At 36.5% G+C, this 20,093-nt stretch overlaps 1 protein-coding gene across 3 annotated transcripts; it reads right to left on the bottom strand.

The window, feature by feature from the left end:
* Positions 1–21: 21 nt before the first annotated feature.
* On the bottom strand, positions 22–18,514 carry LOC148737003 (adhesion G protein-coupled receptor L4-like). Of its 3 annotated transcripts, none has more exons than XM_088750665.1 (19): positions 18,076–18,514; positions 10,709–12,034; positions 9,725–9,867; positions 9,573–9,632; positions 8,840–9,047; positions 8,124–8,231; positions 7,841–7,928; positions 7,613–7,703; positions 7,480–7,529; positions 5,628–5,754; positions 5,429–5,532; positions 4,561–4,663; positions 4,303–4,453; positions 4,125–4,206; positions 3,758–3,824; positions 3,562–3,644; positions 3,219–3,339; positions 2,792–2,833; positions 22–2,684 (listed from the first exon to the last, which is right to left on the bottom strand). In XM_088750665.1, exons 1-19 carry the CDS (start codon positions 18,131–18,133, stop codon positions 2,535–2,537), a joined length of 3,162 nt encoding a protein of 1,053 aa, XP_088606791.1. In that variant the 5' UTR covers positions 18,134–18,514; the 3' UTR covers positions 22–2,534. The 3 variants fall into 3 exon arrangements, with proteins under 3 accessions (XP_088606791.1, XP_088606792.1, XP_088606793.1); XM_088750666.1 differs by lacking the exon at positions 18,076–18,514 and adding an exon at positions 13,165–14,387; XM_088750667.1 differs by lacking the exon at positions 10,709–12,034 and having other exon boundaries at positions 18,076–18,500.
* Between the last annotated feature and the right edge of the window lie 1,579 nt (positions 18,515–20,093).

Raw genomic sequence — 20,093 nt, 5'->3', positions numbered from 1 at the left:
TATATAGTTATAGTAAACTAACCGCTTTCCTTTACCTTTATTGCGTTTTGAATGATCGCTTCCATTGCATTTTAGTGATGCGCTAATTTTAATTCAAAGCCATCGAAACATTTGCGACGATAAAGAGTGCTACGTACCTCAGGATGAGAAAAAATTAAGTTTGAAAAAAACCTGGCTGAAGGGTAAAAATCTATTTCATTCCTTTGTTTTTAGTTATTTGGTAAACTATTTATCTCCACCAAGTATTGATTAATTTATTCATTATTAACAATTTTTTGCTATGGCAATAGGAAGATGAGATGCTGTTTGCTCTTCGACCAGTAGTTTTATGTTTTGTTGAGGTTTCTCAACACGTACAATCAAAGTGACTTCATCCGTGTTATACAATGGAATCCCGATTTCTCGAACCTCCGGGGGAAACGCAAATTGGTTCGAGTAATCGGGGGTTCGAGAGATCGGGGGTGAAATTACAAGTGAAGCAAATCCAAGGGAAACAAGGTTTGGTTCGAAACATCGGGAGGTTCGAGAAACCGAGGGTTCGAGAAATCGGGATTCCACTGTACAAGCAAAAAAGATGTCGCGCAAGAAAAAAATATTGAGAATGGAAAACATTAAAACATTAGAATGCGTGTTAAAATCAAGTCCAATACTAAGTATATGCAAAGAAGTCCAACACTACATGTTACAAGGTTTACTAACATGTCCTGTATATTGTAGGTTAAGATAAGTTAAACAGAACAAATTAACCATTTTTATTAGCTTATGATTAAAATTATGTGAAAGACTCGCTGCTTTCAATATAAGCTTGCTGCTTAAACATAAGATTGGGTAAAATTATTTATTTTTCATCAAAATAAGGTAATTACATCTTGCCAAGAGCTTAAACAGCACTAAAGGCTGATGACTCTGAAGAGCTAGCTTACCATCGATTATATTAGTATCACACAAACGAATACTGTTTTTTGAGAACGATGATTGTCTCGTGAATAGCCGCAAATACTATTCAACTAACCTTCTATAAATAGCTGTTACCTCCTTGTGGAAGATGTAGACAAATATCTAGCACCTCTTATTCTCAGCCTGCTTGATCCAGTTAATTAAGCTGAGCGTTTTTTCAGTTCAAATTCTATAGGAAAATTTGGGAAAATTCATCACCTGACGAGGAAATTCGGGCTTAAATTGCACACGAAAACCAATACTGTACAAATCGCGAAGCGATGAGTGCGATATGAGTTTTCGAGTGCAATTTGACGTGGAATTCACGAGTCAGGTGATAGATTTTCCTTAGGTCGCATCATTGAATAAAAATGGGAAAACCAGAAAACAGCAATAACTTTATTTGTTTTTTATCCTGGGCGCGCGCTACAGAAAGCCATTTCGGAGTCAACTGTCAGAACTGTCATTGCGTTAGCGAATAGTAAGCAAGGTCAATGTGCACGTTTGAACCTCTGTAATCTTTTATTTGAACCTGGTTTTTATATTCGTTTTCAGACTTTTTAAACAAGCTTCACACCATCAAAGGATAATGATGGTATTTCGCTGAATTTATAAGCTGTTTATTTTTAACATCTCTTTTTCAAATTTCCAAATAATTTACTCGAGAAGGAAAATAATTTATACCTTTTACCTCAGGTGGCAAAACTGAAATGAAGTATGCAAGCGAAAGCACTGAGAATTTAAAATCGCGATTGATCTAAGGTAAGTACCTTGAAGTGTAAATACGTGTATTGATTGATATCTTATACCTTTAAAAACAAAGAAGTGTTTCATGAAAAGTCCAAAAACTTCGATCTTTTTATCTGTAGAAATTCACTACAGACAACTGCCATTAGCAGTTATCGTTGGGATAAACATTTGACTGAAATTTGATGGAAATATTCGGTGAAGAGTTGTTGAACGATACATTGGTGAACAGCCTACCTAGAGCTCTCGCTGTTAGACCATCACTGCCGTTATTCATAGCTTTTTATGTTATTTATTTATTTTATGTTATTTATTTATTTTTTTATGTTATTTATGTTATTGTCATCTACTGATGGAAGTTCAAGGTTGTTGACACAATGCAAATTTCTCGCAAAGGTAGTAGGTACGATTGAAAAGCCACCCAACTTGCTTGACATCCTTCGTTGTTTTACTAAAAGATTATGGCTGTAGGTGGATATTGAACCCGGGTTGACGCGACCTGTTAGCTCGGAGATTGTTTTTTCTGGGCCAATTTCACAACATTTTCTTGCTTTCGCGTTGTCGCGAGCGAAAGAGGTTTTTCGCGCCCCTCCAAGAATTTAAAGTTCAGTTCAAAACAGGGAAGAACCTCACGCTCACTTTGAAAAACGCTTTTTTGTTTTTGGCTCTTTAAAAGGTGACAATGGTTTTGAAAACGCTTTAAACTGACTTAGTAACAAGACTTTGTAACAATTTGAAGATAGTTGTTATGCTTACGTAGATGCGAAACAATATCACTTAGCATCGTTTTTAACTCGCAATTCCACGCTAAATATCTCGCTTCCTTAACCAATCAGAATGCGAGATTGTATTCAATGATGCGATTCATTATAAGACTGCAGATTAACCGCCTTTACACCGCCGATATCACTCAGATTAACCTGTGAGCTCTTCCTTGTGGAGTTACCATTTTTTGTAAGTGGAAAAACGGTGCTAACTTTTCTTTTGAACCGCTCTCTAATCTGCAAATAGACGAGGAAAGTAATCAGAAAAAAAAGCACTTAAATGTTTATTCAAGCTTTCAATCAAATTATCCATACTACATGTCTTTTTTCCATATCGAACTTACCTGGCTGTTTCGCGCACAGTGAAGAGCGAAAATCAGGAAACCCTGAAAAAAGGAGGATCGTTTTCAAGATCATAATATGCAATTGAACTTTACTATATTAAACTTTTTTTCTCAAATATCTTAGATAATTCCAATTCGATTTGAACAGTGGACAAGAATAGCCAACCAGTGGATGTCCATTGCTAAATCATTTACTTATTTATTTAGATATGTAAATAACTTTAAAGTTATGAGAATGAAAAACAAAAAAGAAAGAATGTTACCCGTTCATTGACTTTTTTTTTTCCTTTTTTGCTTTATCCTCTGAGGTTTATTTTTTCATAATTCTTTGGCTAATGTTATCTGACCATGGCGATAATATTTGAACATGAAGTAATAAAGACAGTCGGATGACTCTAAATATGATATAAGAGGATTGAACACTAACCTGAGAAGAGTTGAGGATGGTGAAAATGTAAACGAAAGCTTTGTGTAACGGTGATAGGAGACCAAATAACCACGTGGCACCCAGTAAGGGAATCATCACCACGCATGCCCTAATGCCAATTCTGAAGGCGGATAAAAAGGTAAAATATGGGGTTTTTAAAATTAAATTCCATTTTTCCTCAAAATAATTTCTGGTTGTCAGAAATCCTTATGCTTTACTGACATCAACTAACAACTGAGGAAGATTGGTGAATATCATTAAAAATCTAATTCAGAATTTGATTTTGTTAAAATCTCAGACTGAAACTGTCTCTTTTTATCATATTGTTAAAACTCTATCTCACCGAATTTGCTGAGTTTGCTTGTCTCCTATTGGCTGCATTCTGGTCATCTCCCTTATCACTCGTGCGAGAATCAAAATGTTGATCTAAAGGAGAGGATTTAAATATAGTTTTGTATTTAGTGTTGCTGTTGAACACAAATTCTCAAACCAGAATCACAAATACCAATGCCAAAAGAAAATAAATATCCGAAACTTACAAGTTCAATAATAATCACAAATGCAACAAATATCCAGATCAAATTTTTAGTTGAGGATATCCAACAGCTAAAGAAAAAAAGACAAAGGAAAAAGAGAGACAGTACTGCTGGATTGCAGGTTCACAATATTCCCAACCACTCATGCGTCTGAAAGTGATATTCACACATAGAAACTGTGGGTCGGAGGCTAGCCTAAAGGGACGAAGAAAATATGATAAGGAAATATAGGTCAAATTAATTAAGACGATGATGAAGAGGGGAAAAATAAACAAATAAAACGAAGCAATAGTCAATACTTGAACAAGTAGACCTAAAAAAAAAACAGGAATATTGAGGAGAAAGAAACTGAACATTTTATGCCTCTTACTGTTCATCACTGGTATAGTTTTGTATCCCATCCTTTTTAGCAGCGATGCTCAATGAAATGGCTACCATAATGACTGGCAAACCTATTATGAAATTTTTACGTTAATAATTATGATACAGTCTGGTGGCAAAATAATCTCCAACAATGTATGATCAGTACTACTGTAGAACCAAAATACCCCATGACATGATGTGATACATTTGCATCTTTGTGTTGAGGTTGTAAACTTTCACAACAAACAGGTAGAGATAAATTCCCTCGACGAGCATCCAACAGAAAGCAGCCATCAGGAAATACTGCATAAGAGCTGCCACTGTGACACAAACAGCCTGCAATAGCAAAGGGGTAAAGACCAAAGAATTAATTTGTCTTTTTCAAGTTTCCTTCAAGAATGATGTATTTGAATGAATTCCGCTAATGGTGGGGAGCCTCTTACCGTATTTTCTGTAGCGTTTATTCCAGCCAGAAAGATAATTTGTCCAGCTCCAAGGGAAACAGAAAGACTAAGTCGTATTTGAGACAGAGGTTGTCGGACATCTCTTTTGAAAATGAAATAAAATATTAATGTTAATGTGAATTCAGACGCTAAGCAAAGCACGAGAAAAATCTCGAGGAACCAATAGAAACGCAAAGGAAGGGCAATGCTAAGCAAATCTAGTAATCATTAAAAGAACGAGCAACAAACCAACGAATGAACACTGTAAATCAAACGTACTATGAATAATGACTCGTGCTCGGCTGAATAATGTCAATTTCACAGGGTGTCAATGTATAAACTTTATCTGTTCATATTTCTATTTACTTTCGGGCTAGTTTATATTTATAAAATTCATATCTAATATATTATATAATCATGCCTGCATATATATATTTAATATTTTTTTAATTTAGATGTTCTTAAGTTTCTCCAATACTTGTATACAGATAATTCTAGTATTTCTTAGCTTATCGAGCGTTTTTAACATGAGCCTCTGGCTCGGAAGATTGCGCAAGCACCTCCCACGTTTTGGACATTAAATAAAGCATTACATTACATTACATTACAATGACTCATGAATTTTGCAACATACAGAGAGTACAAAGTTCCAAGGAAATTGTAAAGAACATCGTCCATAATTTATTGTTGTTTTTATCTCTAAAATTGTTTTCCAGCGACTGAAAGAAAAGTACGGTTGACAGTCTCTTCATATGCTTCAAACCTTTGAGGGATCTGATCTTTTTTTGCACGTACAGACCTGATTTATCTAACATCGTCAAATTGATCCAATAATATAGATCGCAGGGTGTTTAGAAACAGTACTTACGTAAAGAGAAAATACAAAGCTATCGTCAAAAGCATTCCGATGACAGAAAGGCTTAATCCTGCATAGCTGATGATCTCCAGAATAGTTAAGTCCTTAGTGGAGAGCTGTAGCAAAAGTTGAAACGAACAACAGATCAATTGACACAACACCCTTCTTACTACTCAGGATGCAAAATACAACAAAACGAAAAAAAAATTACCTGTGGGCCATCGCTAAAATCGACTAAGACAGCAAAATGAGTCAAATGATTGCATCTGCAAACTGTTTCTTCTGCGTTGCTCATCGATGAATTTATATGACAACCGTTCCCTGAGAACCCATCTAGACTGAAATTTTGAATAAAAATTCGGAGTTTCAAACTTCAATTAGAGTGTCAACTCCCTTGGAATTGATATTTAATGACTAAAGTTAGCAGTTAAGCGATTCTTGTCTTTAAAAATACTATAGTTGTAGTCAGGCATGATAATAAATAAAAATTTTGTTGTCACTGACTAAAAAACTTTGTGTGAAGACGTTTCGCTTAAAATACTATAACCTTCTTCAGCAATAAAATTGCTACGAAAGCAAATGAGTGCTTTAAAAAGAGCCGCAGAAACGTCACTTAGGATTGCCAAGGGCCTTGTAAATGCCAGGAATGTAAATGTGTTCATTAATGGCATTCGGTTCAGAAATTGAGTGCACGCTTCCAAAACTAATCTTTGCGACCATTGGGAACAGCGGTCAATGATCTTGACGTCATCAAGGTCAAAATCATGATTGTACTTTATACAATGTTGGATTAATAGATAATTTCTATCTCCCGTAAAAAATCGCTCTCCTGTGTTCTCTAATCCTGGATCTTAAGGCTCTTTATGTTTGACTGATATAAACTTTGTCACAATCTTTACAACTGATTTTATAGATCACTCCTGTCGATAAGTCTTTACTAAATTTGTCTTTAGGTTCTTTCAAAAAGGAGCCAACGGTCGTTACGGGTTTCTGAGCAACATTGATATTGAATTGATTTAAAGCTCTTGCAATTTTTTTTGAAATTCCTTGAAGTTATGGCAGGGTGACAAAACCTCTGTTGGTTTGAGGCTGATTTCTAGACCCAGTAGTACTTTGGCAGCTTCTAATTAACAAATGGTAAACACCACAGCGTACACTATTCAGTTATGGATGCACATGGGAGGTTTGCTAAGCACTCAAGAAGCTAGAGTCGCTCTCGGCTATCTCCTCGAGCAACTCTTACGCTTCTTTCGTGCTTAGCAACCTGCCGCGTGCATCCATAACTCAATAGTGTACGCTGTGGGGTTTACCATTTGTTTTATAACATAACATTGATGAATTGTGGCTAAAGAGTTCCCTTTTATTTAACATATCCTACGTGACCAGAAAAAACAAGCGCGCGCGGAAAAATAGTCTTTGCATTTGCTCACGTCAGCAGCGTACACCCATGGGCAAAGGGAGGACGCTAAATTGACCAATCAGAGCGCGCGCTTTACTTTGGTTATGTTATAATTATAGTTCTATCGGGATTTCTGGCTGTCATGGTGTCCAGAAATGCGATGGATCCGTCTTTCTCTTCCTCCACTGTAAATCTGATGTGTTGATTAACTGAGTTAAGGTGGAAGTGGAACTCTGTAAGATGTTCACTAACAATGCAAAGATGCCTATCGTCAACATATCTATACTACCACTTAGGAGGGTGGGGTGCGGCTACTAAAGCTCTCTCTCCGACGTGTTCCATAGCCAAATTTGTCAAAATTGCGCTCACAAGTGAGCCCATTGGGCAGCCATATATGTGTTTGTAGAAAGTGCCATCAACGATAAAGTAGTTGTTAGCGATTTTTGTCTCTTGATTATTTTCTCCAGTTCTTGAGAACTTAATGATCAGACTCCACCTTTAGTTGTCCAAAACATTAGTTATTGTCATTGAAAATTTCCTTAGAAATTCAGGCTTACTCACACTCTGAATAACCGTTCAACTGATAATTTTCAAATTGTCTACTTAAATTTAACCCTAGATAGCAAATAATTCAGAAAAAAATGGATTATGGCTATGTTTTTACCTGTTGCTGAGGCCACTCCAAAACATGCAATGCTTCTCTCCGTCATCGACCTAAAAATATATTTTATTTCTTTTGAATCAACGCAGCAAAACAAGGACGGACTGAACTAAACATTCAGCGTTCTTGCTGTTACCTCCAGGTTTTTGAATTTCAAGATGACATCCTGTTGTAATTTATCAGGTTTAGGATCCATAGCTGCTGTCATTATCCTGGTGTTCACATACCTGTAAAGAAAATTGTGTTCCAAGAATCACTCAGATTATTTATTAACTATATGCGCTCATCGGATTTTGAATGAACTTTGGAAAATGACGCACTGACTATGAAACAGTTTTGAGATTATCCTAACCGTAAATATCACCTTAAATTGTCATTTTCATTCCCGATGAGTTGATTTGTCTGGAGTAATTCATGAAGTTCTTTGTAGACGCACCCTATTACCACTGATCCTGATGAGTAAAGGAAGAAAAAAAACAAACAAGCAGACAAACTTCTCAGATTAGATAGAGTTATTCAAATTGTGAAACATTGAACCCCCCAAAAAGAAAGGTTACGCTGGTCAATAAACCATTCTTAGAAGTTATGAAAGGCAAATTAAAGGCAAATTAAAGGCAAAGAAGGATAACTTTAAAGGTAAAACAAACCATTTTCCGCGAGATTTGCAGAGGAAATATTAATGCTGGCCTGCCATTCTTTCTCCTCGAGAGCGAAGTCGGTCGAATTTTGGCGGTAACCTTTCTGAATACTCAAAACTGTCGGAAGAAGGAGAAAAATAGTTGGCGATTACTTGGATTTAGAAAATTAAAGGAACATAATGCAAGCAGCTGCGTTTCTCAATAAACTTGAATGTGTACATTATCATTGTGTTTTAAGAACTAGTAATTAACACCCCACAATACACCAGCAAAACATGTTTTAGTTAAACTAAATGAAAATCAGAAACTGAGAACTGAAAATCTAAATTTTCCATGGGATTCGAGTAATCGCTAACTTATGACCGTGTTTAAGAAAACAACTTTATAAAAAAAAAACACATCCGATTAGGCTTTGGTGTAAACGAGGCATGAAAACAAAACAAACTGTGCCACAGAAACTAATCAAATATAGGAAAGATCATTTATTTAAATTTCTCTAAATATTCAACTTGCGGAAATAAAACCGATATGTTAACACTTTTTAAAATTAGGTTTCTAACGCTATTCGTAGATCAAAGAACGATGATAGATTTCTACCCCCTTACGCTCCTTAAAAGTCATATGTACTAGTAAGACTCAGGTAGCAGTGAAACCATTCGTTCAGTGAATATATTGGTGATTGGCAAATTGTAATGAACCTTAATAAAGGTCGTATTTTAACCTACCCATATTCTGGCGTATGATCTTTTTTGAAGGCTCCTTTCCACTCAGATGGTATTTACCGTAATTAAGAGCAAATTCCTCGAAGGCAACTGCCACTCTAAAGACGGATTCTCTTATTGTTTTAATCTCTCCTATACCGAGTTTGTCTTTACTGGATTCCGAAATGTTTATATACTGATCAGTGAAGTCTTCAAACAAAGTTATCGCCTCCTGCAAAAGAATTACTCTTCATCAACATTACATAGCATTCCAGTGTATTAGTATCCAAAAGAGTAAAAAGGAAGGGGGAAAATTTTGTAAAAAATTACATTCCCTCTAGTTTTCTCTCTAGAAAAAAAATATATATTTTCGCCACAAGAAGCTGAGGCCAGCGTCACGCTCAGTGGAATCGGGCGAAAATAGGCTAGTATTATGCGGATCGTTCCGTCGCTCTGCTTAGTCACCTTGCGGTTTTTTTCTTTTTTTCTAAGCTACTACCCTATTGAGAGAATGTCATTTAATAGGTCTGTGTCTTTTTACCTTGAACAAGCTACTCCTCTATTAAGAGAATGTCATTTAACAGGTCTCTGTGTCTTTTTCATTTAGAAGTAACTCCCCCTGTATTTTCAAGCCTAATTCTCTAGCTCTAGGGCCTGATTTGTTTCTTCGTGTCAGCGATAAATTTTAATAGCAATAGTCCCATAGCAACAGAATGTCCTAATTAGAAGGTGCAAAAGTCATTAATTAATTCAATACCTGCATGGAGCTGTTTCTGCGGATTTCCATTCGGCTAAATTTAGAAACAGATTCTTTTACCTAGGATGAAAAAAGTTATTAAAGTTGACGAAATAATGATAATGGCTTCGATAAAAGCATCTGAAGCGACATCTACAACTAACAATACATACCAGGTTCTCAATGCTTTCCAACGGCGATAACGGTGTTGGTGGTGATGACGACAGTAATAACGGTGACGACGACGATGATGGTGTTGATGATGGTGATGGCAGCAATAACGATAATGATTTCGGTGATGATGAATGCAAAGGGACTGCGTGAAAGTAATGGTCATGGTTAAAATAGATTCAAACAAATCGTAACGCTACCATAAAGCTCAAGGAGATTGGAATGCGAGAAATCTATATAGTAAAGTTTTATTCAGTGGTCTTGACCATTTTTCGTAGAAAAAAATTTTGACATTGTTGTTATATTCTCTTGATGGAAGAGGAAGTAAACAGTTTATACGCTTTTGTGTTGGAATTATTATTATCATATTTACCAATATTATTATTATTATCACTGTCTTCATTAGTTGCTAGTATATATGCTACGATGATAAGAGGTGTGTGCGCTCTGATTGGTCAAGTATTGCGTCATATCCAGCTATAATCACCTCGCGCGACTCACGCGAGATGATTGTGGTATTTAACGAGGGCGAAAGTGATAAAATGGAAGTTATAGGGGGTTAAAAAGATCAATATATCAACAATTTTGTCGCCGATTCTAGATACAGTACGAGTAATCAAAACAATTGCAACGGAAGGTTTTCCACATCAAAACGAATGTGTACAACAAAATTTGAAAGCATCTTAGTCATTACACGTTAAAACAATTATTCAGCTGGGGCTCAATGAATATTATTGAAGAGTCTCCTCTCTTACGTCTCGGGGATTGTTCAACAAACTGATTACTATAATCCTCCTAATCATCATCGTCATCATCATTATTGTTATCATTGCTATTATTATTATAATTGTTATTACTATCATTATCATCATCATCATTATTATTACTATTTATATTATTACTATTATTATAATCGTTATCATTATTATATTTGTCATCATCTTTTGTTCGGTGGCACTCACTGCGAACATGGAAGTTTTATTTACCTTGTAATGTTGGAATTTGAGTTGTGATAGCTTGGACTCTTGTGACCGTGGCAGTTTTAACGACATTAGAAGCGTATAAAGCTGATGTGATACAGTCAATACTGAACCATTTGGAGGCCTTGCATTGGTCACGTCTGTCACACTTGAAATGAAAGCTTCCCATATTGCATTGCATCCTAACGTGTTGATAACATGAACCATTCCCATCTTCGCAGATCTGCTTGGTTAATCCATTCCTGAACCCATGCCATGTCATGCTACATGTCTGAGCACGACACGTTTGTTCACGAGTATTCCCGTTGAATTGCATATTGCATTTATCTAACTGCCCGTTGCAAGGCTGGGTACAGTTTTCCCCGCTGCATTGTATATTGCAATCCTCCTTTTCATTACTATCCTGATCACACTCTTCCCTGCTGAATGTCATATTGCTACCTTTTACCTGCCTTTTGCAACGCTGAACACCGTTTTTCCCGCTACATGTTATATTGCATTTTTTAGCTTGCCCTTTGCAACGCTGATCACACCTTTTCCAGCTGCAACGCAAAATGCAATCCTCTGCTCCGTTACAATGCTGACTACAATTTTCTCTCCCACTGCAACTTATTTCGCATCCTTTCACTTGCCCTTGGCAACGCTGAGTACACTTTTTCCCACTGCACTGCATAATGCAGCTTTCTTTCTTGCCGCAATACTGATTACACTCTTCTCCACTGCATGTCATATTGCATCCTCTTCCTTGCCGGTTGCAACGCTGAGTACAGTTTTTCCCGGAACAATGCATATTGCAATATTTTTTCCCGTTGCATTGCTGATTACACTCTTCTCCACGGCATGTCATATTGCATCCTCTTCCTTGCCGGTTGCAACGCTGAGTACAGTTTTTCCCGGAACAATGCATATTGCAATATTCTTTCCCATTGCATTGCTGATTACACTCTTCCCCACTGCATGTCATATTGCATCTTCTTCTTTGCCGGTTGCAATGCTGAGTACAGTTTTTCCCGGAACAATGCATATTGCAATATTCTTTCCCATTGCATTGCTGATCACACTCTTCCTCACAGCATGTCATATTGCATTCTCTTCCTTGCCCATTGCAACGCTGAGTACAATTTTTCCCGGAACACTGCATATTGCAATATTCTTTCCCGCTGCATTGCTGATCATACTCTCCCCCACTGCATACGACTTTACGTACCAGGCTACAAGTATAATTACCACGTTTGCAAATATGCATATGCTTGTTTGAATCGTCATTCGTTGGGCAGTCTATTGTACACGTGTCGTTACTTTCGCTGCATTCATGATGACTCAACCCAAAGCCTGACAAATATTTATGATAGTCAAAGTGAGAAAAATGACATACTGATTTCCCTGAGCCAATCCCTAGCGATCACAGCGATAAATTCTACATCGAATACGCCCTAACACTTCCACCACATAACAATGCAGAAATATCTGGTTCATGCCATACTTCATCCTTTTTAAACGACAAACATCTAGGCATGTGATCAATGAATTTACAGCTTACATCAATCCGGTTTCTTCATCGTCTAACGTTGCGTAATTGACTTTCTACAAAGATGGGATTTTTTCATCTCTTTTTGTCTAAGCTTTCCTTATACAAGTGGCTCTTATTCGTAACTATGTTATGGGTCAAACATGTTGCTTTGTTTTATGTATTATATTATCGTCATGCATTAAGGTATACGCCCCTTATAGAGCTTATACACATATAAGTGCCCCGATCAGTTCAGTCAGTGAGGTTTACCTAAAGCCTTTTTCAGCATAGTTTTTGAGAAAATGAACTAAGCATGACTGTTTTGAGTTAAAACCTGGCTTTGGAGAACGGTGTCGACCTCTCGATTGTCGTTTAATAAACTTATGAATGTGTATATGTTAACACTTCGATCGAAAGTGGACGGGAAAGAAAGCGAATCCGTATTTTTTATTTTAAAGTTGACTTCAGAACGTTTTTCTAAACAGCTACTGGTTCGGCAATATTTCCGTTTACGTGGCGAGCGGAGAGCTAATAATTCGTATCAACCTTCCATTTACCCTTTCCAGAATTATCCTCACTTTGAATTCAAACATCGGGTTAGAATTACACCTTCTCATTTATATCCTTTGCGGAAGAGCTTCACATCAACACGATATATCTTAATTTAACTAGGCTTTAAGTCTATGGCTCAGGAATGGTTTGAGGCTCTTGTTTCCCAAGGAACCCCCCACGAAATGGTTGTCTTGTTTTGCGGAAGGACACTGGTCTGTCTAACTGTAAAACATAACAAACTAGTCTAAAAACTCTTTAGCCTCTATCAGTTTCCGACTCTTCTTTCCTTCCGCATCATTGCTACTTGGAGGACCACAGGTTCGAGTCGTGTCTCGGAACATACTACTCTTTACTACTTATATTACACAAATTCATGTCTTTAAAGAGCATTGATACTCACTCGGTAAAGATAATAATAGCAGTGTGGAAGCCCATATCTGAGAAGTTTTTGTCATCATCTTCTTTGTCAGTTACGTCTTTGTCAGTATCACGTTCGTAGAAAAAAGAATATTTTTTCCAATTTGTACATGCTGTTGATCAGAGCAATACTTTCTTCTCAGAAATATTTCAGGGACTGATCTTCTGTAAAAACGATACAGCTTGCGTTTTTCTGTGCCAGAGCGAGCCGTTAATTGAAAGTATATTATGCAAATTATTGACGTCGATCCTCTCTTTCTGCTGAAATTTAGTCGCGGTTCGGTTTCGAACCTGTTTCACACTCTAGTGAGACAAATTTGACAGGTATAAAATTACCATTTTTAGAAACTTTTTCATTCAAATTATCACAACCCTTTCAATAGGCTAGCATGACATTAACAATAACAGGGCGAAAAACATTGTATTTATGTTAATAACATAGCCTTAGGCTAGGACTTTAACTTGGTGGCAATGGTAAGTATTCGTTTTTATCTTGCTATCGATTATTGACCGTTGAGAGTCCTTGTTGATTAAAACCTGTCAACAGCCTTTAGAGTCTTCCTGAAGCGCTGGCACCACAAGGTTTTTCTCGAACCAAACACGCCACCCTTGAGATTACTCTCCTTGCTATCTGGTGCAGAACGGTATAATACATAGTTACAAGTCTCCCCCGGTCGTATCGGGGGGCGCTATTATAGAAGAGGTCTCGTCGTTAAAGTTCTTAGGCGGCAACTTTTCCAATGACAACAGACGTTTTGTCCCAGCGGAAGATATCGTCTACATCTATTCCTGCCTAATACGTTCCATACTTGAGTACGCCTCTACTGCATTTGCCAATTTACCGTCCTACTTATCTGAGACCTTAGAGTCAGTGCAGAGGCGTGCTCTCGCCATTATTTGGCCAGGTCATTCGTACTCAGATACCCTAATGCTAGCCGGTATTGAAACTCTTGATGCACGCCGTAGTGCTGCCTGCGAATCCCTTATAAGTCGTATTCATAATGACAACCCCCTTTATACTGCAATGTATGCCGACGTTCGTAAATCTTCAGACCGCTATAATTTAAGATCAAATCGTACTCACTATCACTCAAAAAAGTCCACCGATCGTTTTAAGAGCTTTATGCCAGTCAAATACTTGCCAGTTTAATCATACTGGTTTTTTTTTATAATAAACATTGCTATTATTTTAGTATTATCATTTTTACTGTACATGTTGTTTTTACTTTTATGTAGTTTAATGCATTTTACACAGTTTTACCTTTTTTTTCTCCTATAATTCTTGTTAATATTATAAACCAGTATTTTCTGAAAGAGGTTTGAATAAACGATATTATTATATTATTATCATTATTATTATTGTTATTATTATTATTATTATTATTATTATTAGGTATGAGCGGGTTTCTTATCTTCACTGCATAAGTGTTTTATTGACTTGTGAATGATACTTCGTGGGTTAGAGTCCCACATAATGTGGTACAGGGCACTAATTTGTTATATTTGAACACGCACATGATATTTTACATGATATATGTTGATATATGTTTTCGTAATTAACCACCTGTTTTATTAACCGTTAGGGTTTCTAAAAGTTTCAGGGAAAATTCTGAAAACAATAAAAAAAAAATATAAGATTAAAATAATGACGTTGCAGTTGGAGCATTTTTGTGAAAAAAATGGCTGCCATCGTGAAAACAAAGAGCTTTATCAATGTTCCTATCGCTGTTTTGCACGAAAGCGTAATTTTGATTTTGTAAAAGATACATTTATTTGATCAAATCCTTCGAAACACCGATATTTTTTTTCTTTCACTTCTTGCCAATAATTGAATACGGTTCTGCGTAAACGTTGCAATTCAGACTACATTTTCTACTGTAGCGAATATTAACGCATGATATCTAAAGACTCATAAGAAAATAAAAACACTCTCCATTGCCAAGTTGAACCTATCTGCTTCTTAGCAAATTTGCTCTAGCATTTGATTCGCCACAAATTTACCTTGTTAGTATCACTGAAGAAGGCTTCGTTGATTGTTATCTTTTGGAAATCTTTCCCAGGCCTCACACCAAGTGTTGTTTTGAGCTGGAAACAGCTGTTTATTGCAATTGCAAGCATTTATGCGGGAAAGTGATTGTCATGCAAACGATTGAGTTCATTTGTTTCTGCGAAAATAAGACGCAATATGCCTTTTGTAGCCGTTTAAAATTGAAATAAAACAAATAAAACCTGGAAGAAACTATTCCGTAACAGATTTTCCAACTCTTTCAATATAATAACGTGGAATACGGGGGATGCATGATGATAAAGCGAAAACTAGATTTTTTTTCTCAATGATGTAGCCCGAGGCTAGAGGGATCAACTGCGGAAGACAGAAACTGAGTATTCACGCTGATCTAAGTATTAATTACTGACTAGTATTTTATGTTTATTTAGCAAGTTAACGGTGAATTTATTTTTTAGGGACCAAATGTTTTGGCTCGAGATCATTACGCCATTAGACTAAAATGCTTGTAAGAGATCTATCTGAGATTATTTTTTCCCTTTTATGAATTCAATGATACCCGTTAAGTGTGTAGAGAAACATAGCGCCCCTGATTGTTCCCTGCACAAGTGTTTTCGATGATACACATAGCTTTATTTCGTTTTAGTGAATAGCGGGGATAAGAATTTAAGAAATGTTGTTTGATTAGCCGTTTTTCTTTTTTTTTATATATATATATATATAAAAGCTACTCGAAATTTTGGCGTCTTTCATTTGTTATTTTCATAACAATATTTTATTCCTACATTCACAACGACGAAGTACCATTTCCATACTTTGTGGATACGAATCGTGCATATTATGGTGACAGTGGTAATTTTTTATTCTAAAACACACGCCTGGTAGTTCAAAATAGTTTTCTGATTGGCTGTTCCCTTTAAAATTACAGATTATTAACTAATAGCTGATAGAAAATGTTTTCGCATTAAAAAAACATGTTTCAGACCCTAAGAGTTTCTGAAATTTTCAAGTCAATATTCTGAAAAAAAGGAAAGAAAGATCGATGATCTTTGAATAATGACTGTCCAGCAACAACATCTTGACGGAATAAAAGCTGCCATTAGGAATTCTTAGAGCTTCATTAATGTTTCCTGTCGAGCAAATTCAGATAAGTTCAAATGATTTTGGGGCCAAAAAAATTGGAAATGGTGCTAAGCCTTGCTCACCTTGCATTTGTATAAAGGCTAGGCGCGCTGCTTCAACTAGCCAGAGGATGCGTTATTTCGCAACTTTGCTATTTTGAGAAAAAGAAGTATTTTTCCGTTTTCTCAAAGCCTTATCTAAATGCAATGACGGCAGACAAACCCGAGTCGCAGTTTTGACGGATTTTGAAAAGTCTCCCTGGCAACCCTCCCCTCGGTTGAAATTATTCCTGACAAATACACTCGAGTCAAACGTGTTTACACACTCACACTTAACTAGACCTTTCGACCTAGAATAAAAAATGGGTTTTGGACAAACATTAACAGCCAAGTTGAATGAAATGTACTAAAACTCGCAAAAGCAAATTGAAAAGAAACAAGCGAAACCACCGATACGACCAAACGAGACGATCGAAATAAGCGAACCAAACGACAAAAACAAACTATCAGGACGACCAAAAACTATACAAAACACAGTCAATAATGGTAAAATAAATGCCCAGGGATGTCCGGCGTCAACCGTGATATTCGTCTCGTTTCGATAATGGTCAACTTTGACCTACCTCGCAAGTAATTTATATTTCAGTGGGTAAGATCTTGGCTAAGCCGCCATATGGCTTTATATAACTGTTAAAGAATAGTCTTTATAGATTATTAATGAAGCAATGTGTAAGCATAAGTTAAGAATAAGTGTGATATTAAACCATTTACCCCAACAAGTATTCAACTAGCGTGAAGCTAATGGATGTCACTAATTCTTAGTCTCAGACACACCTAAAACTTCAAAGCATCTTTATGGCTTTCTAGAAAAATTTGTCGTCCCGTATTTGGTCTGTATGATAATGTATCATTGGCACCGATGTTTTACTTTGTTTTGTTTTGTTTTGTTTTTTTTGTTTTCAAGGATATGCAGCTGTTAGTTCATTAATGCACTTCTTTGTTTATAAAGATAAATTATACTTTGTCTGTATGCCCAGAAATCATCCCCTCTTCGATCTTTACAGGTGACCCTTCTATGATTAAAAGGTAACTGCAAGTTGGCATAACTACCCTATGTAGCAAGGCACTGAGGGATACGTTATCATATTCCTGAGTGTAAAAAGTATTTCCGATAGCGGCGTTGGTTTGTCCCCTATTATTAATTCAACAGAAGGCATGGAATAAAACAATGATAAAATAAATATTTAAGATTCAAATAAAAAGTGGAAAGGAAATAAAGGAAGCCGACAGACCTTTCTCAAAAAAAAGACTTAAAATTTTTTTGTTAGCTAGGCTAATAAGTTCTCTAATTTGCAAGAGGCAAGATCTGGGAGAGTTTAGTGTCATCCATGATCCATTAACTTGTTCTAAAATTTGCATATCTCTAACTTCAAAATCAGGCTAAAATTAAACCATCGTCATTTACATGTTGGCGCGAGTTAAATCGGGTTTCTAGCATAGAGATCATTATGCTTAACTCGCTCCTTTAAGTAAATCTCTTGAAATGCTGTTTTTTATTTTATTCCTGACTTCCCTATAGAAGCTGATGAGGTTGGCTTTAACCAAAGACACCGTAATCTAGAACCATTCTAAGCTATAGCGGTCTCAGTTTCCGCTTTATTACTTTTTTCCCAAGATTATACTGAAACCAATAGACTCTACTCTTAGGGTATACTTGTAAGACATACTCTACGAAATGAAATCTTCTAAGAAGAATGTTGCTACTCACTCAACAGAGTCACTGATAACAGGAGTGTTCCCCACATTTTACAATCAGCCACGATCATTTTTCCATCGATGTGTGGGTCAGGACTTTTTTCAGCATCACTCTCAACCAAAGCTTTTTACAAATTAGTATTAGCAGTAGATTAGCTCAAAATTCCCTTCCTAGCGTTATGATTATGAGGTTGTGGGCGTCCTCTATTTAGAGCTATTTAAAAATCTGTCTTTCTTCGTGTTGTTTTGTGCCACAGCCAGTCGCTTATTGCTGGCATGTTATGCGGGTATTTGACTGTCATTCAGATTATTGACGTCGGGTCTTTCCCTCCAAATTTAGTCACAATAAGTACTTTACACCTGTTTTGAACTACAGCACAAATATAACACGTATGGAATAAGCAGATCAAGAAACTGTTTCATTGCAATTCTCATAACTCTTTCAATAGGCTAGGATGAGATAAGCAATAACAAGGTGTAAAAATACTATTTTTTGCAAGTATATAGCTCTGGCTAAGGATATTAACTAAGCGGCGACGGACGGTATTTATTTTAATTTCAATATTTATTACTGACCAATTGGACTCTTAATCATTAAGCGAGTCAACGACGATCAGCTTAGTCTCTTTAGAGTGCTAGCGTCAAACGTGTCGCCTTGAGACAATTATAGCTCAGCTTGAAACAGGTCTGCTATAGAAGCTTTTCTTTCATCAACATTGATACCCACTAGGTGGTGCAGAGATGTAGATGACCCCTGTTTATGCCATGCACCACACGACGCATATATTTCTTTTTTTTTTCTTTCACTAGGTATGAGGGTTCTTTATTTTCACTACATTAACGTTTCGTTTCTGTTTCCTCATTCACAAAGACGAATAGTCAATGCTATACTTTGTGGATCAGATTCACGCAGAATATGGTGGACAGCAATAATTAATTTGTTTTGTTTAAGCACGCACATCTTATAATTCACAATACTTTCCTGATTAGCATTTTCCTCCAATATAGACGGTTTGGTAACTAATAGCATATACATAATGCTTCGTAATCAACCTCCTGTTTCCTTAGGGGTCCTCGAAATTTTCAGGAAAATACATTCTGGAAAAAAAAGGAACGAAAAATTAAGTTAAAGTAATGACGGAGCAGTTTGAACAGTTTTGTGAAACAAAGATTGCAATCGTCAATTCAGAAAGCTCTAACGATTTTCATGTCGCTTTTTACAAGTAAAGAATGGATGAAAGCGAGTTCCTTTATAAAATATATCTTGTATATATATTTGTGTATTTATATATTTTTTTTTTCGTGCGTGTTCCCATAATAAAATACCGTTTTGCATTAAGGATACAGTACTAGGCATTCGAGGGTAGTGTTTTTCAATTTCTTTCTCTTTTTTAGCGGCTCTCCCACGCGCGCTTCGCGTGGAATATTGTCAACCTCTTTTCGTTTGGTTGTCAGGTGACTGGCCGAGCGTACGTACGTACGTACGTGCCTAAGGGAGGGGTGATTCAGCCGAGTCTTGGCAAATGTAAATATATGTTAGTATTAATATTACGAACTTGTGAGCTCCGCTTTTAGGCTTGGCTAAGTCAATATATTATCTCAAACTACGCATTACTATTTTAACTATGGTATCCTTGGAAAAGTTTGGTATAATATTGAGACGCACACTGGTTATTAACAAAAACGTGTTTTCGAACTGAACTCTTTGGCCCGCCGAAGTGTAAATAGTCGATCATAACCTGTCAACATAGATGACTTATAAAAAGTTTCTAGCGGCAAAAATTTCTGGTCCTTGGATTTCTTTAATAACTACTGCATGTAAATCAAGGCGGTAAAATTCATAAGATTGAGACTTTTCCTCTATTACTGCGAACGGCAAACGTGAAGTTGTGAAGTTTCAATTCGAAGAGAGTTGTTTTGCAGTATGTCATTTACAGCAAATTGTTCGCCTTGCTCTCAAAGCGTAACTCACATACTCTTTTTAAATTAACCTACCGTATATAAGGGGGGAGGGGTGGGGAAGGGGTGAAG

This window comes from Stylophora pistillata, chromosome 2 (genome assembly GCF_964205215.1).
Source record: "Stylophora pistillata chromosome 2, jaStyPist1.2, whole genome shotgun sequence".
NCBI lineage: Eukaryota > Metazoa > Cnidaria > Anthozoa > Scleractinia > Pocilloporidae > Stylophora > Stylophora pistillata.
Note: the sequence above shows the minus strand (reverse complement) of the source record. Positions and strands in the feature narration are given on the sequence as shown.

Coding starts and splice junctions, on each gene's coding strand:
- LOC148737003 (XM_088750665.1), bottom strand. CDS start 18,133: ATGATCGTGGCTGATTGTAAAATGTGGGGAACACTCCTGTTATCAGTG. Junction 5,755..7,479: donor TGGAGTGGCCTCAGCAACAG/GTAAAAACATAG, acceptor TCAAAATTTCAG/TCTAGATGGGTTCTCAGGGA. Junction 3,825..4,124: donor AACTATACCAGTGATGAACA/GTAAGAGGCATA, acceptor TTTTTTCTTTAG/CTGTTGGATATCCTCAACTA.